This window comes from Ursus americanus, chromosome 18 (assembly GCF_024610735.1).
Source record: "Ursus americanus isolate L20-20 chromosome 18, mUrsAme1.1.p, whole genome shotgun sequence".
Taxonomy (NCBI): domain Eukaryota; kingdom Metazoa; phylum Chordata; class Mammalia; order Carnivora; family Ursidae; genus Ursus; species Ursus americanus.
In genome coordinates, this window is record NC_142144.1 from 3,403,314 (window position 1) to 3,430,635 (window position 27,322).

General features: G+C 62.0%; 2 protein-coding genes across 4 annotated transcripts in view; one reads left to right on the plus strand and one right to left on the minus strand.

Moving 5' to 3' along the window:
* The window catches only part of ADAMTSL2 (ADAMTS like 2), a 43,093-nt gene extending 24,144 nt beyond the window's left edge, over positions 1-18,949 (minus strand). The window contains exons 1-11 of one of the 3 annotated variants that reach the window (XM_087869226.1): positions 18,885-18,949; positions 17,900-18,169; positions 16,799-16,974; positions 15,727-15,811; positions 6,869-6,959; positions 6,163-6,305; positions 5,768-5,843; positions 4,488-4,590; positions 3,851-3,996; positions 3,590-3,713; positions 969-1,049 (exon numbers count right to left, since the gene is read on the minus strand). In XM_087869226.1, coding sequence (XP_087725352.1) covers positions 969-1,049; positions 3,590-3,713; positions 3,851-3,996; positions 4,488-4,590; positions 5,768-5,843; positions 6,163-6,305; positions 6,869-6,958 — 763 coding nt within the window. In that variant the 5' untranslated portion in view covers position 6,959; positions 15,727-15,811; positions 16,799-16,974; positions 17,900-18,169; positions 18,885-18,949. Of the gene's footprint in view, positions 1-968; positions 1,050-3,589; positions 3,714-3,850; positions 3,997-4,487; positions 4,591-5,767; positions 5,844-6,162; positions 6,306-6,868; positions 6,960-8,736; positions 8,965-15,726; positions 15,812-16,798; positions 16,975-17,899; positions 18,170-18,876 lie in introns of those variants that run through there. The other 2 variants (XM_087869225.1, XM_045771173.2) reach the window with 2 other exon arrangements.
* MYMK (myomaker, myoblast fusion factor) lies at positions 16,626-26,277 on the plus strand. The gene is made up of 5 exons (XM_045771195.2): positions 16,626-16,871; positions 21,183-21,297; positions 22,064-22,212; positions 24,932-25,048; positions 25,533-26,277. Exons 1-5 carry the CDS (start codon positions 16,737-16,739, stop codon positions 25,680-25,682), a joined length of 666 nt encoding a protein of 221 aa, XP_045627151.2. The 5' UTR covers positions 16,626-16,736; the 3' UTR covers positions 25,683-26,277.
* Positions 26,278-27,322: the final 1,045 nt, after the last annotated feature.

The window sequence follows — 27,322 nt, forward strand, 5'->3', positions numbered from 1 at the left end:
GGGGCCTGGGGCCTGGGGTGTGCAGAGCTGCCGGCAAGGGGGCTGGAGCTCGGAGGACTGAAGGGCGGAGAGCCCCCACCAGGTGCCTCCTTGGGGATGTTCGGCAGAGTCCCCACCCACAGCGTCCCCTGAGAAGGGTGGGTGTCACACCCCCAGTCCCAGCTCTCACACACTGCCCGAGACACAGGGAAGTGAGCCAGGCGTCGGGACCGGCTCCCCTGCCTGGGCCCCCGGCCTGCACCCCCACGGAGCAAGGCCAGGTGCAGAACAGCTTCTCGGCAGCAGCACCCACCCACCTCCACCAGAAGGGCCTCGGGCTGCCTCCCGGGGGAGTAGACAGCGCTCCAACTACACAGGGAGACTTCCCAGAAATTGTCACCAACTCGGGGCCTCACCGCCTCAGCCACTTATGCAAGTCACCCCAGAATCCTCAAGTGGAAGGACCCCTCCCACCACGGTCCAGCCGCCCCCAGAGACCCTCCAGTGGCAAGAGCGTCGACCTGAGAGCCGCCAGGGCTGAGCGTGAACCTCACCTCTGCTTCGCGTCCCCTGTGGCCTCCGACTGGCCACCTACTTGCCCTCATTGCATCTCAACCTACTCACCTCCTGACTCTAACTCTTGTGCCCTGGAAGCGGGGGGGGGGGGGGCAGCCAGAGACCCCGCCTCCAGCGCCTTCGGCCTTGGCCTGTGCCAGGCTCTCCAGGGATGGGGAACTCACTACCTGTCCTCACCAGCCCCTCCTTGTCAAGCAGCTCTGAGTAGAGGTCCTTCCACACAGGGTGAGGTCAGCTTCCTTAGGACCCCCCAACACACACGGACACACGCCCAGGTCAAGTTCTGGCTTCCGGGGCCTGACCCTCTCCTACAGGACGGATCCAGGGTCAAGTGCCCCTCCTGCACCCATACAGTTTGCCCCCTACGAAACCACAAGCCCCCGTGTGGCAGCACCCAGGCCCCACACACATACCCAGGACATCAGCAGACTTCTTCCGCTCCACAATCTGGATGTCTCGGGCACCAGCCGGGATGTGGGTCACCAGAGAGTAACCTGGGGGAAATCGGGTGATAGTGAAGGGCGGGTCGGCTGTGGCTACCACGTCTCGGTTGGAAAGTCACCACCCTCCCATGCTCCTGGTGGGCGACGGGCTAAGGCAGCCCTCCCTCGACGGCTGCCCCCAAGTTCAAGGCCCTGTGGAAAAGCCCCGTGACGCCAGAGGGCTGGCCTGCCACCCAGGTTCCATGACCCTCCCCTACCAAGGTCATGGGTGACACTCATGGGTCCCTGCCCCAGCCCCTCCGGAGGGACACCACAGGCCACAGAGTCCAGCAGACTTGGGTCCTATTCTGCCACGTATCACCAAGATGGTCCTGAGCCCTTGGGCCTCAGTCTCCTCGTCTGTGCACAGGGACCCTGCCTCCCACTCTAGGCCATGTGGGGAGATGTCTGCAGGGCCCTGAGCCTCGCACCAAGGGCCCTGTCACTACTATTATTTTAAAAGCCCATGTTGTCACGGCATCAAGAGGATTTTAAGCGCTCACTGCATTCGAAGATGCGGATGAGGACACACAGCCGAGGGCCTGTCACGGAGGCCGGGAGGCAGCCACAGGGACCCTCCACAGAGATGCCCAACGACGGGGCCGAGGGAAGAGGGGTCTGAGGAAGGGAGAGGTGCTGCCAGCAGGGGGTGGAGGGTGGTCTGAGGCGAAGGAGGAAAGATTTTAAAAGCCCGAAGATAGAAAAGTCTCCCAGGAGAAAACGGTGACTGTGTTTTCAGAAATCAGGTTTGTGGGGTGCTGACACCCGTGTCACAGTAGAGTCCACACGTGCCTGCCCACGCCTCCTGCAGGCTTTGCAGGTCCCCAAAGGCCCTAAGTTGTCCCTCCCAGCCAGAGGGTGCTAAGAGGCTCTTGGCGGGGGCGCGGGGGGCGCTCTGGTCCGCAGCAGGGGCCCATCCCCGCGGTGTCAGCCCCCCACGGCCGCCGAGCTCGGGCTCCCAGCGTACTGGGCTGGGTGCAGACAGAGCAGGGGAGAGGCGCACGCTAGCCCACCGGCCCCAACGGTGTTTCCGCAGCACACCCACGGTACAAAGAGCTGTAAAACGAACAGGAAGTGAGGACTTGGTTTAATCGTCATTTATCTAAACGTAGGGTTAAATACATTCCTTTTTAAATTAGCAGCCGGCTCACAAGATTCCCGTGCATTTAATAATGGCTCCTACAGGAGCGGGGCGGTGCCACGGTCAGCACACACACACATTCATCAGGAAGAGTGGACCACACGACCCCAGAGCCAGGCTGTCGGGGTTCAGATCCCGCTCTGCCACCTCTGGCTGTGTGACCTCTTCGCCTCTCTCTGCCGGTGTCCACACCTGCCACGTGGCACGCGTGGCAGTACCTGCCTGGTGATGTTCTGAGGTGTGAAAGCCTCAGCCCGGCGCCCAGAAAGGACTAGGCAGGTATAGGTGGGATTGGAAGTGTCAGCCTCCAGCCGCCCAAGGTGGGAGTTCCATGGGGCATGGACCTTGTCTCCCCAGCCTTCCTGTAGCCCCCAGAACATGGCCCCCCGTGCCCAGAGAGGGACGCACTGCCACCTCCATGCCCCGGGATCTGGCAGAAGGCAGCCTCCGTCTGCCACGCTGGCTAAGTGTTCTTCAGACCTCCATCTGGCCGCTCTGCCCCGGGCCAACCATCGCAGACACTCCCTGCTACCCTTACCCTGTCCCTTCTCAGTCCCGCATGCCCATCCCTGGGTCCCGTCCACGCCCTATCATTAACTCTGAAATTACCCCTCCTGTGGGGGGTGGGACCTCCAGGAGGCAGCCAGGGTCCCTACGGCCAGGCCAGGGTGGCTCCAACTAGTCCAGACGTGCCCAGCCTCCCTCGGGAACCTCGAGCAGGAGTTCCCAGCGTGGGCCTCAGTTTCCCCAGATGCCAAGTGGGTTTCAAGTGCCCCACCCTCCCCAGTCTGAGGGCTGTGCTAACCCAGGCTGACCCCACAAGTATTTTCTGAGACCCAGAAATGTAGTCAGTTCAACACCAAGTGCTGAAGTACATCGTTCCAAAGTATAAAGTCCCGTCATGTGCTCAGACCCCTACCCGCCCACCACGCCCCGCCAGCGCCCGCTGAGCCCCGCCACCTGCCAGCACACCTGCCGAACCGACTTGTCCATGCCGCTGCCTAGGGAAGGGAGGGGCTGGCTCGGTGCCGGAATCAGCCTCCGTCCGCGTCCCTTCATCCTCCCGAAACTTGAGTTCGAGGGCTTAGGCCCCAGAACGCTCATGCCCAGACTCAAATCTCACATCAGCTATGAGGAGGGGAACTGTGCCTCAGTTTTCCCCTTTCGGGTGTTGCTGCAAAGGTCAGACATGATCCCTCAGCCAAGGGGGTATCAGTAGGTACTCAACAAAGAGCCGCTCAGGATTCCTGGCCATAGGGGGTCTTCAGGAGCACCTGGCCAGCCCACCTGGGCCCAGTGGGGCAGATCAGGTGGCCCCAGACAGAAGGCAAGTTGCACAGAGGCACGCAACAGCATGCAGGGGACAGGCTCACAGCCGGGGCCCCGGGTGAGGGGCGCAGGGGGCTCTTACCAAGGTGGGCGTTCCCTTTGCGGTAGTTGCCCGTCACGTGGGTGCAGCTGCTACCGTCCCCCTGGCAGACGCCACACTTGTCCAGCGTGTGGGTAGAGAAGAGCACCCCGTCACAGCCGATGGGCTGCAGGAAGGGAGGCGGAGAGGGCCGCTGGGAGGGCGCTGAGACCCAGGCCCCGGGCGCCACCCCTGCCACAGGCAGACAGGCAGGGCGGTCAGTGCAATGAGACCAGCGGGACTTTTGCTACAATGTTTAACAACCTCACATTTTCCAGACACGCAAACCCCTCGCAGGTCGGTGAGCTTGCAGGACGTGCCGTCGCGGGCGGGGACCATGAGCTGTCGCTGGCCGTCCACGGTGGTGCAGTGCAGGTCGCATGGCTTGCTGGAGATGTGGACGTAGTCATCTGAGAGGGAGACAGAGGCTCTCAGGGTGGGGGGTGGCGGGATTTGGGGCCTTCCCCTCTCCCATCCACGGAGACCGAGTCCTCCCACCCATGGCACAGATGGAAAATCTCAGGCCTGGAGTGGGCAAGGGGCTGGCCCAGCGTCTCAGTGGCAAAAAAGACTGAGATGCTGGGGGTCTGGCCCAGCCTGGGTTCCACGAGTTCCAGCCTCTGCCTCCTTGTGAGTAGGGGCACTGCCCCCTCCGCAGCAGGTCTGAGCCAACTGCTGGCCCTGGGCTACTGGTCCTGGGCACCCCGGAACTTACTCCAGGAGTGAGAGAGACCAACTCATTGTCACTGTTGCCTGTGACCTTGGACAAGCCCCCTCCCTCTGGGCTTCACCCTCCCGCCTGCCCACCCATCCCCAGAAGGGGGCCATCGGGTGTGGGTCCTTTGGAGGGGAGGGGCCTCCCTGCCCTCTGCCCCCCGCGAGGTGGCCCAGGGCCTGGTACCGGGATACAGGGGCTTCCACTGGTGCGTCCGCCCGTCGTACACGCGGGAGTTGAAGGAGATGCACTGCTCCTCTCGGAAGCTCCTCCCGTCCGGCGGACACTCCTGCAGGGCGAGAGATGGGAGGCTCCAGGAGGAACTCGGCCCGACAAAGGCATTTTTGTCCCGGCTGAGCAGGAAGTGGCTGCAGCCGGGATGGCCGGGCCAGCGCCGAGGCCCGCGCGGTGGCCTCTCATTCTCCCTCAGTGTCACTCGCTCTCTGGAAGGAGCAAGGACAAGCAGAAGGGCTGCTGTCGCCCCTCAAACACGTACATGCCTGGCCCCCCTCGTGCACTGGGCAGGATCCTTTCATGTCCCCACTGCCCTGCCTCCTCCCAGACACACCAGGGCGCAGAAGGCACGCCTGGCCTGGGTGGTGCTCGTGCTGGCCCCCACTCGCCCTGCATCCTTGGGCAGAGGCCCACCTGGGTGTCTGCGGCTATGGCCGCAGTGCTGGAACATGGCTCATGGACCGAGGTGGGCTCGTCTCCCCAGGACAGAAGAGGAGAGGCCTGGGAGTGGGGGGCAGCTGGTCACTCTGGGCCAGAACCCGAACTTAGGTGGGTCTCCCTCCGAAGCTCATGAGCAGCCAGGAGGGGAGTGGACTAGTGATGCCAACACAGGTCCTAGCCCCCTGCGCGTGCACATGTGAGAGACACAGCCACACAGACACCGGGTCTCGGGGACAGAAAGACCCCAGTGGCTTGCTGTCTTGCCACACGGTGACTGGGAGTTCAGGTTCAAAATGGTTTGGGCTCCATTGAAAGCTGCCTGGAGGCTGAGCCCCGGCTCAGTGCCCCTCCCCCCGTGGGAGGCTGACAGTGTCAGCGCCCGGGAGCTGGAGAAGGCTGCAGTGGGACTTCTCACAGGTGGCGACGGGGATGCCCGGTGGGACCGTCCTTCTCCCGGTGAGCACCTAACACAGGACTTGTGAGCAGACTGAGGGGGCCGTTGCCAGAGATCTCTAACCTTGAGGCGACACTCCAAGCCCCCCCAGCAGAAGCAAGTGTGGAGCACACAGCGGGGGGCGGGAGGGACGGGGTGGGCAGGACAGATTTGATCTGAGGCAGGAAAGGGGCTCTGAGCCCAGCACCCCTCACCATCCTTTTCTTCGACAGGAAATAAGGGCCAGGCCCAGGACAGAGTGTCTGGAGGGCCTGGGAGCCACCAGGAAGAAACGTAAGGTGATCTGCCAGGGAGCTTGTTGGGGGGATGGTTCACCATGGCGCCGAACGGGGCTCACCTGCACTCTGCACAGCTGGTACCGCTTGGCTGTGCCCGTGCAGGTCCTGTTCCCAGCGCCCGCGACGGACGTCCTCCTGGCGGGAAGACACGGGCTGGGCTAGGGTGGGGAGCCGTGAGCTGCAGGCACCAACCCTGCTCCTGATCCAAATGGCCTCTGGGCTGGGCCCCAGAAGCCCCCCTAATTCTTCTGACTCCCACTGCTCCACCGCAGCCCAGTTCACCCCTGCATCCCAAGCACAAAGCCCAGGTCCTGTGCACAGAATAATAAGCCCAAGCGAGAAGCCTGTCGCTCACCTGGCCTATGCTGCCTCCAACGGAAGACCCCTCCCAGCCTGAGACACAACCCCCTGCCACGCCCATCACCTGCTGCCCCACCCCACGCCAGCCCCACACCTCTGCTGCAGGCAGTGCCGCTCCTGGGACGTCACCCCAGCCCCACAGCTGCGGGAGCACGCCGTCCACTTGGTCCACTCTCCCCACCAGTAGGCAGTGGCATCAGCGCCCCCCTCCAGGCTGTTGGACGTAGGGCTGTTGTCCTGGGAGAGAGTCCCCACAGACGGTTAGAAGGCTGGAGCACCGGGCAGGACTGGCCTGCCATCCCTGGGCCCTGGTCGGGAGGACACAGCCCCTGGACGTTCGCTGGCTGGGTCACTTGTCACCCTGGCCCAGACCTCCAGGGTGGTCTTAGAGGGAACTCCCCGCAAGTCATGGGCCTTGGGTCCTCCCAATCTTGAGATCTGGAGCTTCCTGGGGCACATGAGGCTACAACTCACTGTCCTTGCTTTCTTTCCTCCGAGCAGCCTGGGCCCTGGCCTGGGTTCTGCAGGACACCACCTGCCCCCTCTACACGCCTCGCTCCAGGCCTTTGCTCGGAAGGAAGCACTCAGCCCCCTCCGACCTCATCCTGTCAAATCAGCAAGGGATCTAGAGGGGCCAGGGCCCCTGCGTCGGGGCTGGTCTGACGTGCTTGTAAGACATGTTGCCAGGAGCTGAGTGGGGCTCCAGGAATGCATGCGGGGATCCTGGGACACCTGCCCTACACCTGCCACACCCCCTCCAGCCTTAGCCCCTCTGGTGAGAGACCCTGTGCCCCACTCACCGTGGCCCCAGTAGATACCGCACCCCCAGCCAGAAGTGCCAGAGCCAGAAGGGACCAGACCCAGCGGGAAGGTTGCCGTCTGCCATCCATCCTAGGAAGCAAGGCCACCGTCACTGCTAGGCCAGGCCCAGCTCCTCTGAGGGCTGACCAGGAAGAGGGAAGAGCCCTTGGGGCCCACTGAGCCCCGAGGCCCAGAGGCTATCTGGGATTGATTGCTCGTGGCTGCCTGGTGGTCCTGTTGGGAGAGGTCGGTGAGTGATTAAAGATGCCTGCCCCAGACACGAGCCCCCTGTGGAGGTGGTGGTGTGCTTGCTGCTTGCTGAGCCTAAGCTCCCCCACCCACCCCCACCGAAGGGCGGGCGGGGACCTGTAGTGCGCTTCGCCTCCAACTACCTGAGCTCCCTGGGGAGTGCCTGTGGAGCACACAGGGGACAGCGGAGGAGGCTGTAGGCCCAGGCCTCACCCGTTGGTTGAAGTACCCTAGCACTAGACCTCGGGCTACCACCGTGGCTGGTGGGACCAGCCTGAGCAAAAGCACCTGGGGCTTTTCACCCGCTCAGTGCTGGCTGCCCACGTGGGAGCGTGAACTCCCTGCCAGCCACGTGGGGTGGCTGGAGGGGCCCACGGACTCCCCCTGCTCTGCTAGACCCTTCCTCTCCCTGGCCACCACTACCCCTGCCCGTGAGGGGGCTGGGCCCAGGACCCTCAGGGATCTCAGACCGGGCAGGGTCCAGGCATGTGTGCCCCTCATGCCCCAAGCCAAGATGCACCCTTGTGCCCCCAAAGCATGGAAAGAGGGCAACCCAGGGTTACGGGGCTGTCTCCTTCCCGGCAAGTGGGCACGGCCGGCCCCAAACACCATTTGACCTTCCTGCCAGGGGTCAAATCAAGGGGACCCTCCAGCCTCCTGGGCTCTCGGCCTTGCCTATGTGCTTTCTCTGCGTGGACACCTGCCTCCTGGAAGGGGCCTCAGCAGCCTCTGTCCGAGATTTGTCTCCCGTCCTAAGTGTCCCTTGCCAGCAAGGCAGAGAAGGGGTTTCAGAAACCACCAAGCCTGTCCCCCTGGAGCCTGGAACCGAGAAAGGGAAGCCAATTTGTCCAAACCAAAGAGCAGAGTAAACGCAGGGACTCACCCCTGCAGCCGGCTAATTCCAAGGAAGAAGGTGTGAAAGCCCCCAGCTCTGCCAGCACTGCCAGCCCTGAGGCCACCTCCAGATCTCTCCCCTCTCCCCTCCATCAAGCCTTGCAGGTCGAGCACCTGCAGCTCTCCGGGAGTTACGCTGGCAGCGCCGGGGCATCCTCAGAACACCGCTGCTGGGACAAGGCAGCAGGATGGCCTGGAGCTGGGAGCCAGAGTCCTCGAGACCCCCACCTCACCAGCTGCCTGCCTGCCACCTCCCCGCCCCGTCTGCCACCCCTCCCCCGCAGGCCTCCATCCGCAGCCCCCCCCCCCCCCCCGCCAACCTCACAAAAGCACAGAGCCCCCCTCGGCGGTCCCATTGGCTAATCGGTGCCCCAGCTCCTGCCTGCCGGGCTGAAGACAGGTGCTGAGCCGGCCCCACACTTGGTTTTCATTAAGGCTCCCAGACACCGCTGGCCACAGGCCAGGTCCGGCTCACGCAGGATCCATCCCTCCCTGGGGTCCAAAAACAGCCACCGGCCAGCGGGAGAGGCTTGCCTCGCAAAGAACTTCAGGCGCCCGAGGCTGGGCGCTGAGGGGCCACCCTCGCCATGCTCCGAGGGTCCCGACCCCTCCCCGTGAGCCCTCCTCCTGTTATATAATAGCTCCCCGAGGGGGCTGGGGGGAGCAGTTGCACCCGTGCCCTGGGACGGCCGCGGTGGGAAGCGGGAAGGCTGAGGTGGCCTACCTGGCCCGGGGTCAGCAGGTTGTCCTCCCGGGGAAAGGGGCAGAGCTGCTGTGGGCAGGCGGCGCCAGGTGCTCGGAGCAGGGGGAGGCTCAGAGTACAGAGAGCTGTGGGCTCTGCCTCGCTCCCTTCCTCCTCCTCCCCCTTGCCGCCTCCCTCCTCCACTTCAAAGAGCACCCACAAGAGAGGTTCCCAGGGAGGCGCGCAGCCCAGTGGCGGCTCTGCGGCCGGGCTGCCTTTATAGCTGTCAGGCAGACAGGGAGGAACTCACACTTCCCACCAGGCTGCTCCCCCGCCCGCCGCCGGCAGGCCTGGCGCACACTTTAACCCGCTCCGCGCCTCTGGAGCCCAGCCAGGCCGGCCCAGCTGCCTGCTGACTGCTGCCTCGGCAGCGGCCCAGCGCAGCAAGCAGGGAGGCCGCCGTCCTGGGTCCAGCACTGGGAACCATGTATTGGGGTGTCCAGACAGAGCAGCTGCTAGCCTGGGGTCACAGGGGAGGCTGGTGGTGGCAAAGCCCAGCCTAGGCCTGTTTGATGTCTGGCTCCAGAGGGGACCCAGTCTCTGCCCCCTACCCCCAAATGGACTCTGCGTTGTAGGAGGTGTCCGGTCTGATAGCTCCATTTTACAGACGGGAAAGGTGAGGTCTGGGTCACCCCGCCAGCCTTGGAAAGGTTCTCCTGAGAGGCAGATGGTTCCGCAGGTGGAGGGATGAAGGGAGACCCAGTGAGGGCTCAGCCCGGGGCTCCAGGAAAGGGACAGACATGCCCGTGGCCTGCTGACCAGACAGCCGACATGGCCAGGGCCAGTGGGGGGAGGCCTGGGGAACTCTGTGCAGATGTTCAGCACCAGCTTGGCAGGGCACAGAGGCCTGGCTGGGCCTGGGCCAGGTGGGCAGCCCCTGGCAGGCCAGACATGGTGCTCCAGGCCTGTGTTCCTGCTGAGTCAGAGCGTGGAGCGGAGGACGGAGCGTGCGGCACACGCTCCAGTCCCCAGGAACCCAGGCAGACCCCAGACTCTGCAAGCTGTATACCCAAAGCCAGGCCTGGCCCCTGCCCCTCGCACACCAGCCCCTCCCCCCCACCCCGAGCCCACCCTCCTGGAACGCAGGGTGGGGGTGGAAGCTGCGTGTAAGGTCTTCTGAGTCTTTCACCTGCCTCCCTGCCTCGGTCCTGCAGGTGGCATAGCCCACAGTGGCACCTAGAAAATCCTCCCCCTCCCATCCGTCTTCCCTGCCAGACGAACTGGGACGTGAGCTCCTCCTTCTGCTGCGTCCTGGGGTGGCTGAGAGTTATTCCAGCCCTGGGGAAATTCTGCCCTGAGTCTGGCCACCGACAGGAACAGTTGAGAAGGAGTGAGAGGAAAGCGACACTGCCTCCCACCCTGCATGGCGTCCTTTCTATGCACCAAGAGCTCTGAGACCAGCATGCTGAACATCCCCATCTTACAGATGGGGGGACTGAGGCTTCAAGACCGTTGAGTGACACCCCGGGTGGCACATCTGGTTCGTGGCATGTCAGGGACCCCACGGCTGTCACTGACCATATCCTCTCTGTCTGCGGACATGGCATGCGCCCCTCCCCCACCCCGAACATCGGGGTGGCAGGTCTGGCTCATCTCAGTTGCCCCTTGGGGCTGCTGGGAAAGTCGGTGCAAGGGAGACTTGAACCCAGGTCCACACTGCCCCCTGCGGCCGGCGTGCTGAAGCACAGACAGGACAGAGCCCGTCCCCGGGCAGTCTGAAGCACACACACCCACGCGCACCCCCCCACAGACACACGACAGCCAGGGCCAGGGCACGCTCGGAGCCTCAGCTGCCCCCCCCTCCAGCCCAGCGCCAGGGCCCTGCACCCCCTGGCGCAGTCCCGAAACTCCCAGTGTTTCTGGCTCCACATCCAGCCAGCGCCAGGGTGACTAATGGTTTCCCTTGGGAGGGACCCCACAGCCAACCGACACAAACACCCCCAGCGCCTCCACTTAGCCCGGCGGGACAGTGCCTGGGAGACAGACCTGCCACCCCACCCCCTGGCGTCGTGACCTCCCGCAGGTGTGTGACCCGGGGCCCGCCACCCTCCACCCCACCCCGCCCTCCACCTCAAGGAACCCGCCAAGGTTCTCCCCCACGTGACACCGGCGAGCCCCCACACTCCAGACCCACAGGGAGCTGCGGCTGCGCTTCCTCTGCTGGGGGCCCCGGGGCAGTCGGGGGAGACCCCGGGAGCCAGGGAAGGCTTCTGGGACCCCCAAAGACCCTAGGAATTGGCGGGGGTGGGTGAAGAATAAAGTATAAGCAGGAGCACCTCCCTGAAGGCCTCGTCGTGCTCCGAGTGTGGAGCGAGCTGGTGTGGGTGGGCCTCCCGGGCCGGCAGGCCTAAGGTGCTCTTGGGACCCACCTCACAGGATCCCGGCCAGGCTCTCGGGGCAGGAACCCAAGACGCCCGAGGAGCCTCCCGGCCGGCTACAACACACAGACCCGGAACGGCAGCACAGCCTGGGCTCAGAAGGCACCACACTCAGGGCTGAGGCTCTGCCGTCACCCTACTGAAGGTCTGAATAATGTTATCTTTGAATCCGTGCTCTAGAAGTGACATGGGATGGGGCGACAGAGCACACACAGGGGCTTGCAGCCTCGGCTCACACACGGCCCGCCTCCCTCCATCTCCCAGGTTCTGGACCCCCCCAACCCACCCCCAGCCCCACCCCTGCAACCACAGCTGCCCCCTGCCCCCGAGGGGCCGGGCTGAGACTGAGTCTCTGGGTGGGGTCCTGGGTACTTGTGAGGGTGAACACTCATCCCCTAAGTGTCCTAGTGTCCAAAGGAACACGACCTGAAACCAAATAAAAAACAGCGCGATCAGTCTGGAGAATTCGTGGAGGAAAGAAAAAGCTTCATCCTGATTTTTAAACCAAGGTCCCCCATTTTGCACTGAGCCCCACAGATCACGTCGCGGGGTAACTGCCTCCTGGCTCCATCCCTCCTGTGATTCCAACTGTCTGGAGAGTCACTGCAAGAGAAGATTCCAGGACCCCCTCTCCAGTCCTGCTCCCCACCCCGTGAAGCCCTTGTTTCATGCCCATCTGGACATGCTCAGCACCCCCAGATGGTCTCCTGGGGTCACCTCCTATGCGAAGCCCCCCCCCCGTGCCCCAGCACTTTGTCGAGACTTCAGAATGAGCTTTCCTGGCTGATGGCTGGGACCCCACAGAGCAGGGGCTGCTGCAGGCTCACACTGTGTCTCTGTGGGGCCAGCATCGTCTAAATGTACCAGGTGCTCAAGAAACAAAGGGGTGGACTTGCGTGGCCCCTCCTGACGCCAGCATCTCCTTGTACTCTGGGGGTCCTCCACTCTCCTGAGGCAGAGCTCCCTGCTGCCTGCCGACAGCTCCCAGGGTCTCGGCCCCTAGAGTGGCCTCACTCACGTGCATCGCCACCCGGGGCCCTGGCTACAGAAGGGGTGCTGTAGACCCCTGTGTTTTAGGAGACAGTCTTTCCACCAGAGCCTTCTGGATGTCTGGGGAGAAGCTTGGAAATGGGAAATCAGGCACATTTCTACCGGATGAAGGCTCAGGGAAAAGAAGAGATCCAGGGCTGGGGAGGGGCACCGGGGGCCATGGGGTGAGCCGTTGGGGGTGCTGGTGATTGAACAGTCACACTGGGAGCCGGCGCTGTCCTATACAGGAAAGCGTCCAGAGCAGAGCTCAGAAGCATGGGGACCGCAGCCAGAGGCTGTGTGAGGTGGGGCCTCGCCCCTGGCACCCAGAGGCCGGCCAGCACAGCCTCGAGGGCGGCTCACCTGTACCATCTTTCCCACTGTCCCGCCTGTCCTCTCTGCTGTCCACCCAGTGCCTGGGGCATGCTGGGCACCTTCTGACAGTGGAGCTTTCCCACCCAACAGGCACTGGGCCGCCGAGGGACTATCTGGCCAGCTTGGTGGTGACCAGCCAGACCCCAGAAGAGGACCAGGCCCCAGAGGACAGCCCCAGCAGCCAGCCCCTCCTCATGAGCTCCCTGCCCAGCCCAGGGGAGAAGACAGCTTTCTCTGCCCTAGGCCCAGGGCCTGGACATTCGGGAAGGACCTCCTCCTGTGGACCACTGGGGGGTCAGCAGGTGGGAGGCTGGACCCCAAAATGGATTTCTTTGTTTCCTCGTCCTTCTTTCTCAGCCAGAAGCACTGGCATGTTCTGTTAGGCCGAGGCTTGAAGTTCAAGTAGGGGGACCCAGGAAGTGTGCAGGCCTCTCTGGTTCTCGGATTCTGCAAGAGGCTCCTTTCCCCCCAAATATGGAGCAAGGACGGGAGCATGAGAAGCCCTGCCGCGGCTGAGAAGTGAGCTTGCCACGGGAGCTCCAGAGAAACGAAGCCCGGAGGCCAGACAGACAGACGGGCTACTGCTCAGAGCACCACACACTCATCAGCGTTCCCCGCGACCCTGTGGGTCAGGGGCCGAGCCCTCCGCCTGGCTCACCTGGCAGGCGCTCAGAGGCCGGGGGGGGCTTGAGCCACTAATTCTCAGCTGGCGGCTGAAGACAACACATGACGGCTCTCAGACACACACACGTGCACAGAGCAGACGCCCCGCATGGCAGTCCGGGGGGGCGGGCCCCAAGGAACGAGCTGGAAAACTTCAAAGCCCAGACCCCTCCTGCCAGGTGCAGGGGCGCCTCGGCGGGCCCCTACACAGAGAGCCAGGGCACGAGGGCTGCTGTGCTCTGGGGCGACCGAGAGCCGTGGGTCGGGTGTTCAAAACTTGGAGGACTCAGGCGCAGCAGCTGGCTCGGCTCTCCGGGCCGGGCCTAGCAGACAGACAGCTGTCCGGGAGGCGGGAGCTGTGTGGCATTCCAGGCATTTCAGCACCTCTATAAAACCGGCCCACTCGCGGCTGAGGGGGCGAGGGAAGGGGGCGCGGGCGGTGGGCTCCTCTCCCCCTGCAGCTGCCCCACCCACCCCACCCCACCCCCCCTCCCCTGCCTGCGGGGACCCACTGGGGCCGGCGCCATCTGCCGGGTGGAGGGGGGATGCCGCCTTGGGCTAGGCAGGGAGGCCCGGGCATCCCGAGACCCCGAGCACGCTGCAAGAGTCGGGGCCAGGAGCCAGTCCCTGCTCTTTTCTGAGCCTCAGTCTCCTGGCCTCTAAAATGGGGAGAGCAGAGAGAGCGACCCCCACCCCTCCCCCAGCTGCTGGCAGGATCCAACAGGACGAAGTAGGAAGAACACTTGGCACGGAGCCCTACACATGGCCAGCGCTGAATAAATGTGTGTGCGAGTGGTTTTCAAGACACACACAGTGTGGTGGAGGTTAGAAGGGAGAGACCGCACCCCGGCGGGGGTCAGGGGAGGCTGAGGGCTACAAGGTGAATGGGGAAGGCCCGAGCGGTGAGTGTCCCCGCGGAAGGAGGGTGTGCGGCCCGTGGGCTCGGTGCAGCCAGGGCATGAGCAGGTGGTGGGGAGGGATGGGCAAGGCAGGCCCGTAGGCGAAGGCCACGGGTGGCACATAGGTGGCTCGGGGCCCCGGTGGAGCCTGCCCAGGTGGAGTGGCTCCCAGCCCCGCCCCGCCCTAGCCCCCCACACTTCTTCAAGGGCTACACTCCCCTCGAAGTGGCCAGCCTGTGTCTCCCACTCTGCCTCCCCCTCTCCCGGCCCGCAGGCCCGTGGTTTCCCCTGCTGCAGGGAGAGCCGAGGGTCATTTCAGTCCTGTTCGGAGCTGGACGCCTTCCCCCGAGCCAGCTGGTCGGTCTCCAGGCGGCCAGGTCTCGGAGGGGAGCCACACGGGGGCCGCCCCCACCTCCACACTGTACTGGACTTCCGGCCGGTCTGCAAGGGCTCCTCGGGCTGCCCCAGGCCTGGTCACCTGTCTCCCCACGTTGGGGCAGCCCCCCTCAGCCCCCTTCTGCCTTAATCACTGCAACACATGTACAGCCAACCGCACCCTTGCCTTCCTCCAACACCTCCCCCTTCTCTTTTTCCCTTCCCCAAGCTTACAGCCCTGGCCCAGGAGTTTACAGCTGCAAAGAAAACACACACACACTCATGCACAAAACCAACTGTGGAATGTTTTCCTGCCTCTGAGCAGGGCTTACGGCTCCAGAGAGTTCTCTGAGCACCTGACATCTACTCGCATTTCCACACCACGGGGTTTGTATTCCTCCTGGGAGCGGGGGCTGGGGGCTGGGTGCGAGCAGGAGCAGAGGGGTGGAGAGGCGGGCAGGGAGAGCAGCCCTCTGTGATGGCCCACGTGGGGTCGCCTGCCTCCTGCCCTGCCCAGAGCTGCACACAGCAGGATCTGGTTTTCTCATTTGGAGAGGGAGTGGGGCTCCGAAGTGCCAGACTGAAATGTGCAGGAGCCTGGCCTCCTTGGACTTTCATTCATTCTTTGAACAAAGTCATTCATTCAGCCAGTGTTTGTTGAACACCTACCGTGTGCCAGGCTTGGGCCCGGCACAGGAGCACCTTGGCTTGCCTGGGCGCCAGGCCGGGGGGCGGCCTCCCCCACAGACAGTGCTGTTGAGCCAGCGACCAGAAAGAGGAGGAGGAGCAAGCCTGTTCTTGCAGTGGAGTGGGGGGGAGATAAGAGGAGAGACGGGGTCTGAGAGTATGGTGGAGACCCGGGTCTGTGGTGGTCTCCTCGACCCTTGGACTCTACCCCAAGGACGGTAGGGGCTTTGGAAGGCACCGAAGCAGAAAAATGGTGTGACCGAATGCATTACTGCCAACAGCAGAGACTGCTCTGGACACTTGCGCTCCAGCTGTCCCTGGAAGATGACCCTCCGCGGGCCAGCTCCCAGGAGAACAGAAGCGTGGCACAGCCACACGGTAGAGTACTACTCGCCCGGCAACCAAAGAACCCACCTGACACGACGTGGGTGAATCTCAGGGACTTTCTGTTGGTGGAGCAAAAGAAGCAGACCCCAAAGAAGGCACACTGCATGGTCCCATTTGTATGGAATTTTAGAACAGGCCAAGTCAGGCATGCGGCGGAAACCAGGGCAGTGCCTGCTTACACTGGCAGAGGACGTGACCGGACATCCCGGGGCGATGCGGACGCAGTGGTCGCACAGCTATATGCGCTTGTCAAAATTCATCCAGCTGTGCTTCGAATCCGTGCATTCCGTCATACGTGAATTATATCAGGATGAAAAAAGAGAACAGAAGTGAAGATCGTTCTTCGGCTCACAACAAATCAATCAAGAAACAAGCAATCAGGCCAGGGAGAGTCAGCCTGGGTGGCTCACCACTCCCATCATTCCTGGGCCAGAGGATAAAGGGGCACCCTGCCAGACAGGTCCCCTAAGACCTCTTACGCCACGGGAAGGTTGTTTCCCAAAGCCAGCCTAGTGATGCTGAGATGGACGCTTCAGCCTGGTACTGGGAGCTCGTTAGAGATCATCCCGCTGTTTACCACAGATGTGAAACAATGTAACCAAGGAGAAAAGACTGTTTCATTAGTCCAGTTGCCAAGGAAACCAAGGTGGGGAAAGCGGCGAGCGGAAACTGATGTGCGCTGGGAAAATACGAAGCTTGTCTTCAAGGTCCTTTTGTGATCAGAACTGGCTAAACCTTGGGTTCTCTCACCTCTAGCCACCAGCGGACAGGTGACTCGAGCAGCAGAGACCACTGGTGCGCTCGTTCTGGGCTCCCTACTGCCCTGGGGAGAGGACCAGGACGGAAAGCGCCTGGAAGCTGAGGATTGTAACTCATGGGGACTTTACGCCAAGGTTGTTGCCTCAGAGAAAAGAGGTATGGTCTCCTTGAATCAACAACTCTGGTCTCTCCAAAAAAAAAAAGAATCCGAGACAAGTGTTGATCACATGACACATCAGCTGTTGGACCCTGTCCATGTGCTCTCAACACATGCACTCCTAGCCCTGCCTCCCTTCAGGGCATTCGAACCACAGCTGCCCTCAGAGCCCCACTGAAGGGGGCAGGCTTTGTCCCTGTTTTTCTCTGCCCTGGGGACCCGGGAGGCCTGCGTCCTCCCCTCCTCCCCAGCCAGTGCCTTCCTCCCTGGCCCATGGGGACGCTCGCAGCGAAACTGCTCCTGCCCACCCTCAGCAGCCTGGCCCTCCTGCCCACCGTCAGCATCGCTGCCAAGCGAAGGTTCCACATGGAGGCCATGGTCTACCTCTTTACCATGTTCTTCGTGGCGGTAAGTCTGGGACACTCTCCCAAAGGCGCAGGAGAGGGGCTGTCTATCCACCACCTTCGTTATTGGTGAGCAAGAAAAGTGATTTGGAGGTGAAAGGAAGAGCCTGGAGACCAAAAGAGAGAGTTAGGGGGACCCCTCCTCCTCTCTGGACCTCAGTTTCCCCATCTGGGCCAGGAAGTCACTCTAGGATTGGTGTTCACAAAACCAGGCCCACAATGGGCTGGCGTCAGTCAGTCCAGGACAAGCCCTTCAAGGCTTCTGGGGTGCCCCTCCTTTTGCCACTGGCAGACCACCCCAGGGGCCCCCCACCCCACCCTGGGCCCCTGCCACTCTCCCAGCTCCACAGGGCAGCGGAGCAGGGAGGAAGGGGCTGAGCCAGGCCCGAGAGGGGGTTAGTAGGGTTTAGGGAATGCATTGGGCCTGGGTGAGTCTGATTCCAGAGTTCCGGAGCTGGCCCCAGTTCAGGAGGGCCTGCTCACGTCTGCTTGTCTCTCCTTCTTGAGGCCTATGTCTCTCTCTGAGTCCTTCTTTCTCCATTTATACGCCAGGATGACTGTCTCTCTCTCTCCCCCTCCCTCCCTCCCGGCAGGGCTTTCTCCCTCTGCATTTCTCTGATTCGTTTTCTCCGCATCTGACTTTTTTCTTTTATTCTGTCTGTGTCTGGGTCGCTCTTGATTTCTGGAGCTCTGTCTCCATAGAACTTGCTCTCGTCCCAAACCTCCTGGTCTTTCCCTGTCTGGCTTTGTTCCCCTGGCCCTCCACGTGTCTCTGTGGCTCTATCTACTGTCCTTAAGCTTCTGTCTGTCTGTCTGTCTGTCTGACTGACTGTCTGCCTGCCTACCCTCCTGCCTTTGTACCCCTCTATCTAATCAATCATAGCTCTACCTACCTAATCGATGTCCTATCCCTCCACCCATCACCAATCTGTGTCTCAGTGCCGACCTGTGTCCCTCTGAGTCCCCCACCCTCACGGCTAGACTCCCTCCCTTGCTCTGATGGTCTTCCCCATCAGCTCCCGTCAGACTCACCCTTCTCCAAAGCCCAGCTCCCCATGAGAAGCACGCACTGGGAAGGCAAGTGTTCCCCCAGTCTCCTCCCTGTGGCAGCGCCAGACATGTGAAAAATCACATGCCTCCTGCCACCGGCTGGCCTCGCTCCTCAGCAGCAGGGCCTCTGTGGGCGAGCATCAGAGTCCTTGGGGCAGCCCTGGACGGTGAGTTCTGTGAGCACACGCATGTGTTTGCAGACGTGTGTGCACCTGTCACGCCGACGTCCTTGTGAGCCGAATCCAAGCTTACCTGCAACGGGAGAAGCTGCGTGTGCACATGGGATGGCGCTCCCTTAGGCAGCAAGGTCCTGGGGCTGGGGGTTGCCTGGGGCGCCAGTCTCCAGGCCTGGGCGGGAAAGATCTTGGCTGCTGTCTAGCCGCAAGCCAGCATCCAGGCTGTAGGGCATGCCAGTGCTCTGGACACACTGTCTCATGTAATCTTAGCTCCCCATGAGCCTGAGATTGTGACCAGCCCATTTGACAGATAAAGAAACTGAGTCCCACAGAGGCTGAGTCACGTGTCGCTGTATAAGCCCTAGAGGCACCCTGGGGCTCTCAGCTCATTCAAGGCGTCTTGTTCAATGCCACTTTGTTAGCTCTGCGAGGGACCCCTGCCTGGGTGAGTCCCAGGAAGTCGATTTGACAGATAAGAAACCCAGGCACAGAGTGGACCCGGGACTTCTCTGCGGGTATAAGGGGCTTAGGGCTGGGGAGAGGAGCCAGGGATCTTGTCCCCAGGTCCCTGTTAGACCCAGCCCCAGAAACTACAGACACCGCCAGGCCACCCCTCCCTGCTGGGGCTGGGCTGGCCCCCAGCTGCCTTCAGGCTGACCTCAGAGGCCCACTCTGTCCCACCCTAGCCCACCCAGAGTGGCAGAAGCAGCTGCCTCCTGTGACAAATGTCCTCCGACCTCAAAGCCATGCTCAGCCCCTTTCTCCCAGAGCCCTAAACGATACCATTGCACCTTCTGCCTCCCATGTGGCTTCTTCTGTGTTCTGAGCAGAGCCCTCCTCCAACAGTTGCTATTTCTGTTCCCAACACTGTGACACATGCTCAGTCGCTTGGAATCCCCTGGCCTGCCCCACGGAATGGGTATTCTCGTCCCTGTTTGACAGAGGAGAACCCCAGCAGCCAGCCACTCGCCTGAGCTCACAAAGCAAGGACCTGCTAGGGGGGCCTCTGGAGGCTGTGCTGTCTCCCACCAGACCCTCTTGGCACTCCCCCCCCTCCGCCAGCACCCGCCCCTGCATCGGAAGAGGGAGGCAGGCCTCACAGGCACAGAGGACAGGCGCCAGTCCCTGCTCTGCCCTGCCCCCTTGGCAGGTAGCACTGTTCTGAATCTGTCCTTCCCCACCCATCCAACGGAGATGAACCAAGGGCCTGGGGTCAGCTCCTGGGACAGCTCTCCTTCAAACCACTCCAAACCCTGCCTCCCTGACCCTGCATTCACACGGCCAGGCTGAGACAGAGCATTCCTGCTCTTCATGGGGCCGGGGTGGACACTGCCGAGAATCTCATAGTGATTAAGCCTGTGGTTATACACGGTGATCTGAGCTACACAGGAGAGGCCCGGGTGCAGAAGCAGCAGATGATGGGACTGGGCGGCGGGGGGAGGGATGTAGTTCTGGAAGTAGCGGGAGAATGTCCATGTCACTCACAGGGCCTAGGCGCCACGAGTGTCCTTCCTGCTCTATCCTGCAGAGTTCTGAGCACCTTGATCAGGCCCCACCTGAAGCTTCTCTTTCCCCAGCTAAACGATCATGTCCACAGCCTCGTTGCTCTCCTCCATCCTCTTTGCCTGTGTCGCTTCAAAGGGTGCAGCATCCAAAGTTCAACAAGTTCTCTAGGTGGGTCTGACCAGAGCAGAGAGAATCGGGACTGTCACCTCCCTTGTTCTGGACACCATACCTCTATTCATGCCTCCTACATGCACCGTAACTTTAGGTTGCCTGCGATTGTAACTAATAGGAGCTCTAAATCGACCCCAACTTGCTCGACTCACCGAGTGACCCAGGGCTCCCGCTCCCCCATAACATCCCTGGGCCTCCAGACTTGGGCTGCTCTCCTGGACGCCTCCTCCCTCCTCCTGAGCTGGGTTCACCAAGAGTCGATTGTGCTGGTTCCCAAGCTCGTTTATGCCCATGGAACTTGTCAAAATAATTACATCACATAATTAAATATTACTTAAAGTGATGAAATGTGTATGCAAAAGGAGAGAGCTGCCGTTTTCTAAGAAATCAGTGGACTGCTGTGAGATTACTCCACAGTGCCATTTTCTCTAAAAATTGCCAATAAAGGGCGCCTGGGGGGCTCCGTTGGTGAAGCGTCTGCCTTCAGCTCAGGTCATGATCCTGGGGTCCTGGGATCGAGCCCCACATCGGGCTTCTTGCTCAACAGGGAATCCTTCTCTCCCTCCCCTTCTCCCCCTACTCGTGCACGCTCTCTCTCTCTCTGTCAACTAAATAAATAAAATCTTTAAAAAGTATCGCTATTAAATTAGTTGGGGAGACACAGGAGAGAGATGGGTGAAACTACCACGCTGTGCTCAGCACGGGGTCTCCACAGTTTCCCAGAACTTTAAAGAAACCGGAGCTGGAAGCCATAGGCCGGAGGTGCTCAAAGTACATTATTCCCCACGGGTGGCTGGCATCAGCCTGAGAAACTCGTAGCAAAGCACACCTCTGACCCCACCGCAGACCTGCTGACTCCGCAGCCCAAGTCTTCACAAGCCCCCCAGGGTTCTGGTGCCCACTCACGTCTGAGGACTTCCCCGGTAGGGGGGCCCAGTCACGACAGGGGGAGCGGTAGAGGAGAAGGGCCGACTGGCATCCGGAAAATAGGCGGTGGCCTCACACCCAGAGGCACTGAGGGAACGCACACGTACCTGCTGCCAGTAAACCAGGTGTTGAAGGGACGTGCAGGGCGCGTCTTCGGGGTCCCCACCTGAACAACACCCGGACTCTGGTCATGTCACACAGAGAACATAAGAGACACGACTGAGCCCTTAGCACAGCCCAGGCTCCCAGCCCCTCACGTGGATTGTTTCGTCTACTCCCCACAAGACCCCATGAGGGGAGCAGTGGGCAGCACTGCTGCCATTTCCATTTTTCAGGTGCGGAAACTGAGGCACAAAGTGACTTGCCTGAGCCTCGAAGCTAGTGAGCGGCCTGGCTGGCGGGGGGGTGTGGCGGGGGCACAGCTGTGGCCCCGGGGCTCCCGTGCCGTCCTCTCCAGCCCCTGACTGCTGTGGGTTTTCCGGCAGGTACACCACGCCTGCAACGGGCCCGGCCTGTCGGTGCTCTGTTTCATGCGACACGACGTCCTGGAGTATTTCAGCGTCTACGGGACAGCGCTGAGCATGTGGGTCTCACTGATGGGTGAGTGGCCGCGTCTTGTCACCCGACTGCCCCGCCATCTACCTGCCCGCTCCCAGAAACAGCAGAGCCCACTGGCTCTGCTCTCCACCCCGCATCGGAGCGTCTGCTCCCCTCTCCTAGGGTTTGAAGCCTGGTTTAATTGATGAGAAAGAACGCACAGCCCTTAAATGCCCTGATGCCCATCCTCACATCCGTTGGATTCACACATGAATGAAGGCTTGTTCAGACCACTCTAGGTGATGGAACCCGTGGAAGGGCTTCCGGCTCTCCCACTCAGGAGACCATTGTTCACGCGTCAGGGTTTGCCCCAAGACGTTCCCTGAGGCTCACACAAGCGTCCACGCACATCACTGTCAGCTCAGGTTTTTAAGAGGATGGAATCACTCAAAAGCATATGGTGTCTGCACCTTTTTTCTCACATAGCGCCGTCTGGCGGTAACGTGGGGGCACGTGGGCCCCATCGCACGGGCTCCCTGCTATTTGCCCAGGCCCCGTGAAGGACCCAGATCTCTCCTGTCTCTTACCTGCATGTCTTCATCTCCGTCCCCGGGGTCCTCGGGCTCATGGTCCCCAGGCTGCTCTGTCCACATCTGTCCATTACAACCAGCCGGAACTCAGACCTCAGGGTGACCGGGCTGGTCCATGGGGTCTCGCTGGCCAGGAACACCCCACACAGGGGCCCCTGAGGGATGCCTCTTGGGGGGGCAGTGGCCAGGGGGGACAGAGAGGCCGCTCACCCCTCCCGGTTCCTCTCTCCCACCTCCAGCGCTGGCCGACTTTGACGAGCCCAAGAGGTCGACCTTCGTGATGTTTGGCGTGCTGACAATCGCGGTGCGGGTCTACCACGACCGCTGGGGCTACGGGGTGTACTCGGGCCCCATCGGCACGGCTGTCCTCATCATTGCCACAAAGTGGGTGCGTACTGTGCGAGCCTCAGTGGACAGGGACGCCCGTCCCCTGTGACCCCTCCACCTCGGGGTCTCCATTCACCTCCCATCTCAGGGCTCCAGCTAAAACACAGAGACAATGAGCATCAGGCACCCCAGCTGCGTAGACCCCGTCTGTATCATCCATACCCACTAGCTCTGGACCTAACCCAAGTGACTGCACTTCTCTGCCTCAATTTCCATATCGGAAAAGCGGTTGTTACAGGAACAGTCCAGGACCTACCTCATAGGGTTGGTTCAACGATGGACTGAGTTAACGCGCCTAAAAGTCCTGGAATAGAGCCTGGCTTCTAATGTGCTCCACACATACGAGCTATTTCTACTATCGTTATTATACTTTGCAGAGAATGACTGCTTTAAAGATGCAAAAGCAACTGGAAATGGCCTGGGTTAATCTGGGAAGACTTCATGGAGGCGGTGAGCCTTAAGTTTGGTTCTAGCGAGGAGGAAGCCTGTGGTGTGTGGTGGACAGGAAGATGGAACTGCCCCTAAGCACTGAGGCAGACTGAGCCAGAGTTTGCAACACTGACATCTCTTCAGTGGGCCCCCAGTGGCCCTGACGCGCAGTCCCCAGGCCTCCCTGCACCCTCTGTTGTACCAAGGCCCTCCTGGGCTGCGAGGGCAGAGAGCTGCTCATGCTTCCCAAGCTAATGACGGATGCTAGAGCAGGATGGACGGAGAGAAGGAGCTGAAGCTTGCAGGGACCAGAACACAGGCCTGGCCTGAGGCTGGACCCACTCTCCAGCCGTGCAGCAGCCCAGGCCCCAAGGTGATATCCCTCTGCCACATTTTCACCCCTTTTGGAGCTCCACCTGGAATCTCGGGGTGTCCCAATTCCAAGTGCTGGCAGGAGGGCTGGTCCAGCCCAGCCCAAGTCACACACCCACTCAGGGCCCCAAAATTAAGGCCAAGATGGCAGGGCCTCAGGGGATGGGGGGGGGGCGGCTGGCCAGACCACCCGGGGAGCAGGAAGGCAGTTCTCTGGAAAGGGGGTCAAGCTGGGCAAGTGGTGCAGAAGGTGTCCATCAACCCATGTTACAGCTGCAGGAGGGAAAAGAAAGCCCGGCTCCTCCTACAACCAGGGAGTAGAGGATTTGTTCTGCCCCTCAGTTAAGGAAGGAAGTAGGGCTCAGAGAGGTCAGCGATCAACAAGAAGTCACGCAGCACCTGCCGAGGTCAGACCTTGCCTTTCCAAGAGAAGGGAAGGAGCCTCTTTCTCACCTGAGCTTGGGGAAGCGAGCCGCCCCCCTCCTGCCCCGCAGGAGGCCACTCGGCGCTGCCTGTGAGAGCAGGGGAGGCATGTTGGGTCTGGACCCAGGGAAGGACCACGTTAATGAACAAGCTAGAATGCATAAACACAGAGCCCTGGGTCTCGATAACGCGCTCATCCCCCAGCAGGAAGTAGGATAGGCTGCTTGGACTGCCCTGGAGGGCCGTTCCTGCTGCAGATCTTGGCTGGTCTGGATCTGGGCTGGATTGTAATTAGCCAGAATAGAAGCCACTCGCTAGTTTCCCTGGGAAGCGCCACGGCGACTTCCACGGCCCTCGGGCCGCGGATCCGGCCACAGGAACCGAGAGGTCTGCCTGGCTGCCTACATCCTGGGGCTCAAATTGTGTTTTTCAGACCATTTAACGTGGAGTTTATTTTGGATTTTCAAGGGCAGTTGTTCCTGGAATGAGGGTGGATTTTTCTCTCAGAGGCTCGTCCCTTCTTGAGCCCGAGTTGGGAACGGCAGCCCTCAAGGAGAGGAAGCAGAGAGAGGTGGGTGTGGGGGCCGCGGGGCAGGGCCGGGCCAGCCTAGGACGTGACCCTGGGCAGGCGCGGCCGTGGCCACCGGCACCCAGGCCCCCCAGCAGCACCCACGCGCTGTCTGCGCCCGTGCCGTCCTGATGTCTTATCGGCAATGGCAAATTCCAGCAAACCACACCCCAGACTCTGGTGGCCCAGCCTGCCCCGACCAGCACAGGGGTCCTACACACGGGGGAGGGGGGGGCGGGGTGTGCAGTTGGGGGGGCGGCCCCAGCCCCACAGGGGGTTCCACGATCCGCAGTGTGTGCAGCCGTTTCTTGTGCTGAGGTCCCAAACACCCTGCACCCTGAAACTCCTTGGCCCCAGGGGTTCGAGTTTGCAGGATGTGGTTCCGCATTTACTGCACGTTCTCAGTGCACGCGAACCCATCATTTTAAGCCTCAAATCTTGCTCATGCCTCCCACTGACTGGAGCACCTGAGCAACCAGAGCTCCATGCGCTGGTCAGCTTGACTCAGAGGCACCACGACAGGTCGCTATCTACGAGCCTCCGAAGCGTCTCTCGGACCACCACAAAGGCGCCCCCGCGGGCCACCCAGTGGGCGGCACCAGCGCTCCAACACCTTCTTGCTGTGTCTGGTCCCCGGGGGATCCCCTCTGGCTGGCAAGGGTGTGCGTCCAAGGGTGGCCTCGTTAGGCACCAAAGAGGCAGGCAGGGGTGGGGGGTCCTCACGGGGCAAACTGGCCCAGGGGTTCCCAGCCGAGCCATCCAGGCTGGGGCTCCCTTGGGTCCTGCCGCCACGGGACCGTGGCGCGTGAGCCATCTCCCTGAGCCCCGCCTCCCGCCCAGGGATAGCCAAGGGGCGCGTGCGTGCCCGGGGCCGGCTCCGAGCAGCAACCCCGCGTGTGACCTCTCTGCGTGGCCACTCTCCCCACAGCTGCAACGGATGAAGGAGAAGAAGGGTCTGTACCCCGACAAGAGTGTTTACACCCAGCAGATAGGCCCCGGCTTCTGTTTCGGGGCGCTGGCCCTTATGCTGCGCTTCTTCTTCGAGGTAGGGGGACTGGGGCCCCTCGGGGCGGCTTCAGCAGCATCCCGTTCCTGCCTCCTCTGTCCCTCCCTCCCACCACACACCGTCCATCCCCAGCACCGGGGCTCTCGCTGTCTCCGTGGATCTGAGATGAGGTGCACAGCCCAGAGGGGGCCTGGGGCTGGAGCCTGCACCTGCAGGAAGGGGGGGGCGGAGGGAGGCAGGGAGGAGCCCCAGCCTCATTGTCAAAGGCCCAGGGAATGGTGCTGAGCTTTCACTTTCCACCTTCAGTGCTCCAGGGGTTGGAGGTCAGGAAAGACTGCCCATGGGGGGGGGGGGGGCGCTGAGGATAGGCCCCTTGGAGGAGGGCACTTGGCCAGATTCTGGGGGGGAGTGACTGGCAGGTACCCCAGCGTGCCAGGCATTCGAGCAGAGGCATGGAGTGGGGGGATGGGGGGAGTCCTGAGGCCGCAGACTGATCCCCCTCCCCGCCTCCCCGCCCCTGCAGGATTGGGATTACACCTATGTCCACAGCTTCTACCACTGTGCCCTGGCCATGTCCTTCGTCCTCCTGCTACCCAAGGTCAACAAGAAGGCTGGAAGCGCAGGGCCCCCGGCCAAGCTGGACTGTCCCACCCTTTGCTGTGCCTGCATCTGACCTCGCACCCCCGTCCCTCGAACCTGTCCACCGCAAGCCCCTGCCCTCCCCCGTCTCACTCCCAGAGAGAGGCCTCCTGTCCTGCCCCACCCCGAGCACCCAGGAGAAACGTCTTTCCTCTGAGCCCGAGAGGTCCCTGGGGATTTGGGGAGCTCCTGATGAGTGCTTCTTGAGGGCCCAGTTACTAGGTTTCCACATCATGCCGGAAAGAGAAGAACTTCCTCCCTCCTCCTCCTCCACAGTCATGACCAATGTTGTGTCTGCAGAAGCCTGGAGCCAGCGTGTGTCCCCCCATCTCCCCTTCCCTCCTCACCCAAAAGTTTCGGCCCAGCCCCAGCCGCAGAGAGGTTCTGCCCACGCGCCCTCCTCACACCGTTTTCTCTTGGAAACACCACTTCTATCCTGTGCCCTCAGGCTCTGAGCACAGAGGCCAGGGGGGGCCATCTCTGTCCCTGGCCCAGGCCTGAGTGGCCAGCCCTCCAGCCCAGTCCCTGAATCTAGCTGTTTCAGGAACGGCGACCCTGGTGAAGCTCCTCTGTGTCTTGACCTTACTGTGCACCAAAGCTGTCTCCGCAGCCCTCGATCTAACTCTTAAAGCAAGTCTGCAGTAAAGCACGCTCATTCCATTCTAAAGACAGCCCGAGGCTCAGGGGAAATGGCATGTCGGAAGCCCCAAGCCGGTGAGGGCAGAGCGCGGCCCCACCCCAGTCCACTGGCCAGAGGCAAGCCTGCCACCTGGCTCTGGAGCAGCCACACTGGCCCGGCGTGAGCACCTGTGTTGGTCCTCCGAGCCCTGGGAGCACTCCCCCGGGCTAAGGGCCAGTGCAGGAAGGGGGTCCGGGTGCAGGGAAACCTGAGCAGAGGCCAGCAGGCCCACAGCCGGGCACCCGGGGCCGGCTGGCCGCAGGGCAGTGGGCGGTCAGCGAGCTCGGGCCCAGAGCCTGTCTGCACTGGGCCCCGGGGGTGGCGGGAGCAGGCCTCCCAGACATCACCTCACAGCCCTGAGCCTCCCCAGCAGCCCCAGCTTCCCGAATGATGTGGGCACATCTGTCAGGCAGGAAGTTACCTACACCTGGCTGGGGCCTGTTCGTATTTCCAGAAGGTGCACGCCCACTCCCACTGCATGGGGCGGCCCATTATTTGTCCTAAAGTCACCTCTTGCTCAGCTCAGGGACCAGGAGAGCGCTGGGGACAAGCTGACCCCTCTGCCTGGCCTCCTCGTCTGTCGACTTCCCGACGGTCCAGCGGTCCCGCGCGGGGGGGGGGCCGGACACCCACAGCCTCGTGCTGGCTCAGCGCCATTCTGTCCCTATAGCCCGGTGACAACAGAGCAGCCGCTCAGCCCTCCACACTGGCTCTCAGGGTCCTGGCTAGGCCCTGGGGAGCAGGGCCGCATCGTGGCTCCGCTTCCCAGCTAAGCTAGGTGAGCCTCACAGCGTCGGGGCCATCAGCCCAGAGAGACGCATCCCCGCCCGCCCCAGCGCAGCGAGGGGCACATGCTGCTTCCAGTGGCTTCTCGTCTGGTTGAAGGGTGTGTGCACACTCACAGGTACTGTAGACACACGTGCTCACCCCGTGTGCGTGCACACCCCGTGTGCGTGCTCACCCCGTGAAACACGTGCTCACCCCGTGTGCGTGCT

Excerpts from the sequence above, each read along its gene's own strand:
- MYMK (XM_045771195.2), top strand. The coding sequence starts at position 16,737 with ATGGGGACGCTCGCAGCGAAACTGCTCCTGCCCACCCTCAGCAGCCTG. Across the intron at positions 16,872-21,182 it reads TTACCATGTTCTTCGTGGCG|GTACACCACGCCTGCAACGG; the intron begins GTAAGTCTGGGA and ends GTTTTCCGGCAG. Across the intron at positions 22,213-24,931 it reads TCATCATTGCCACAAAGTGG|CTGCAACGGATGAAGGAGAA; the intron begins GTGCGTACTGTG and ends CTCTCCCCACAG.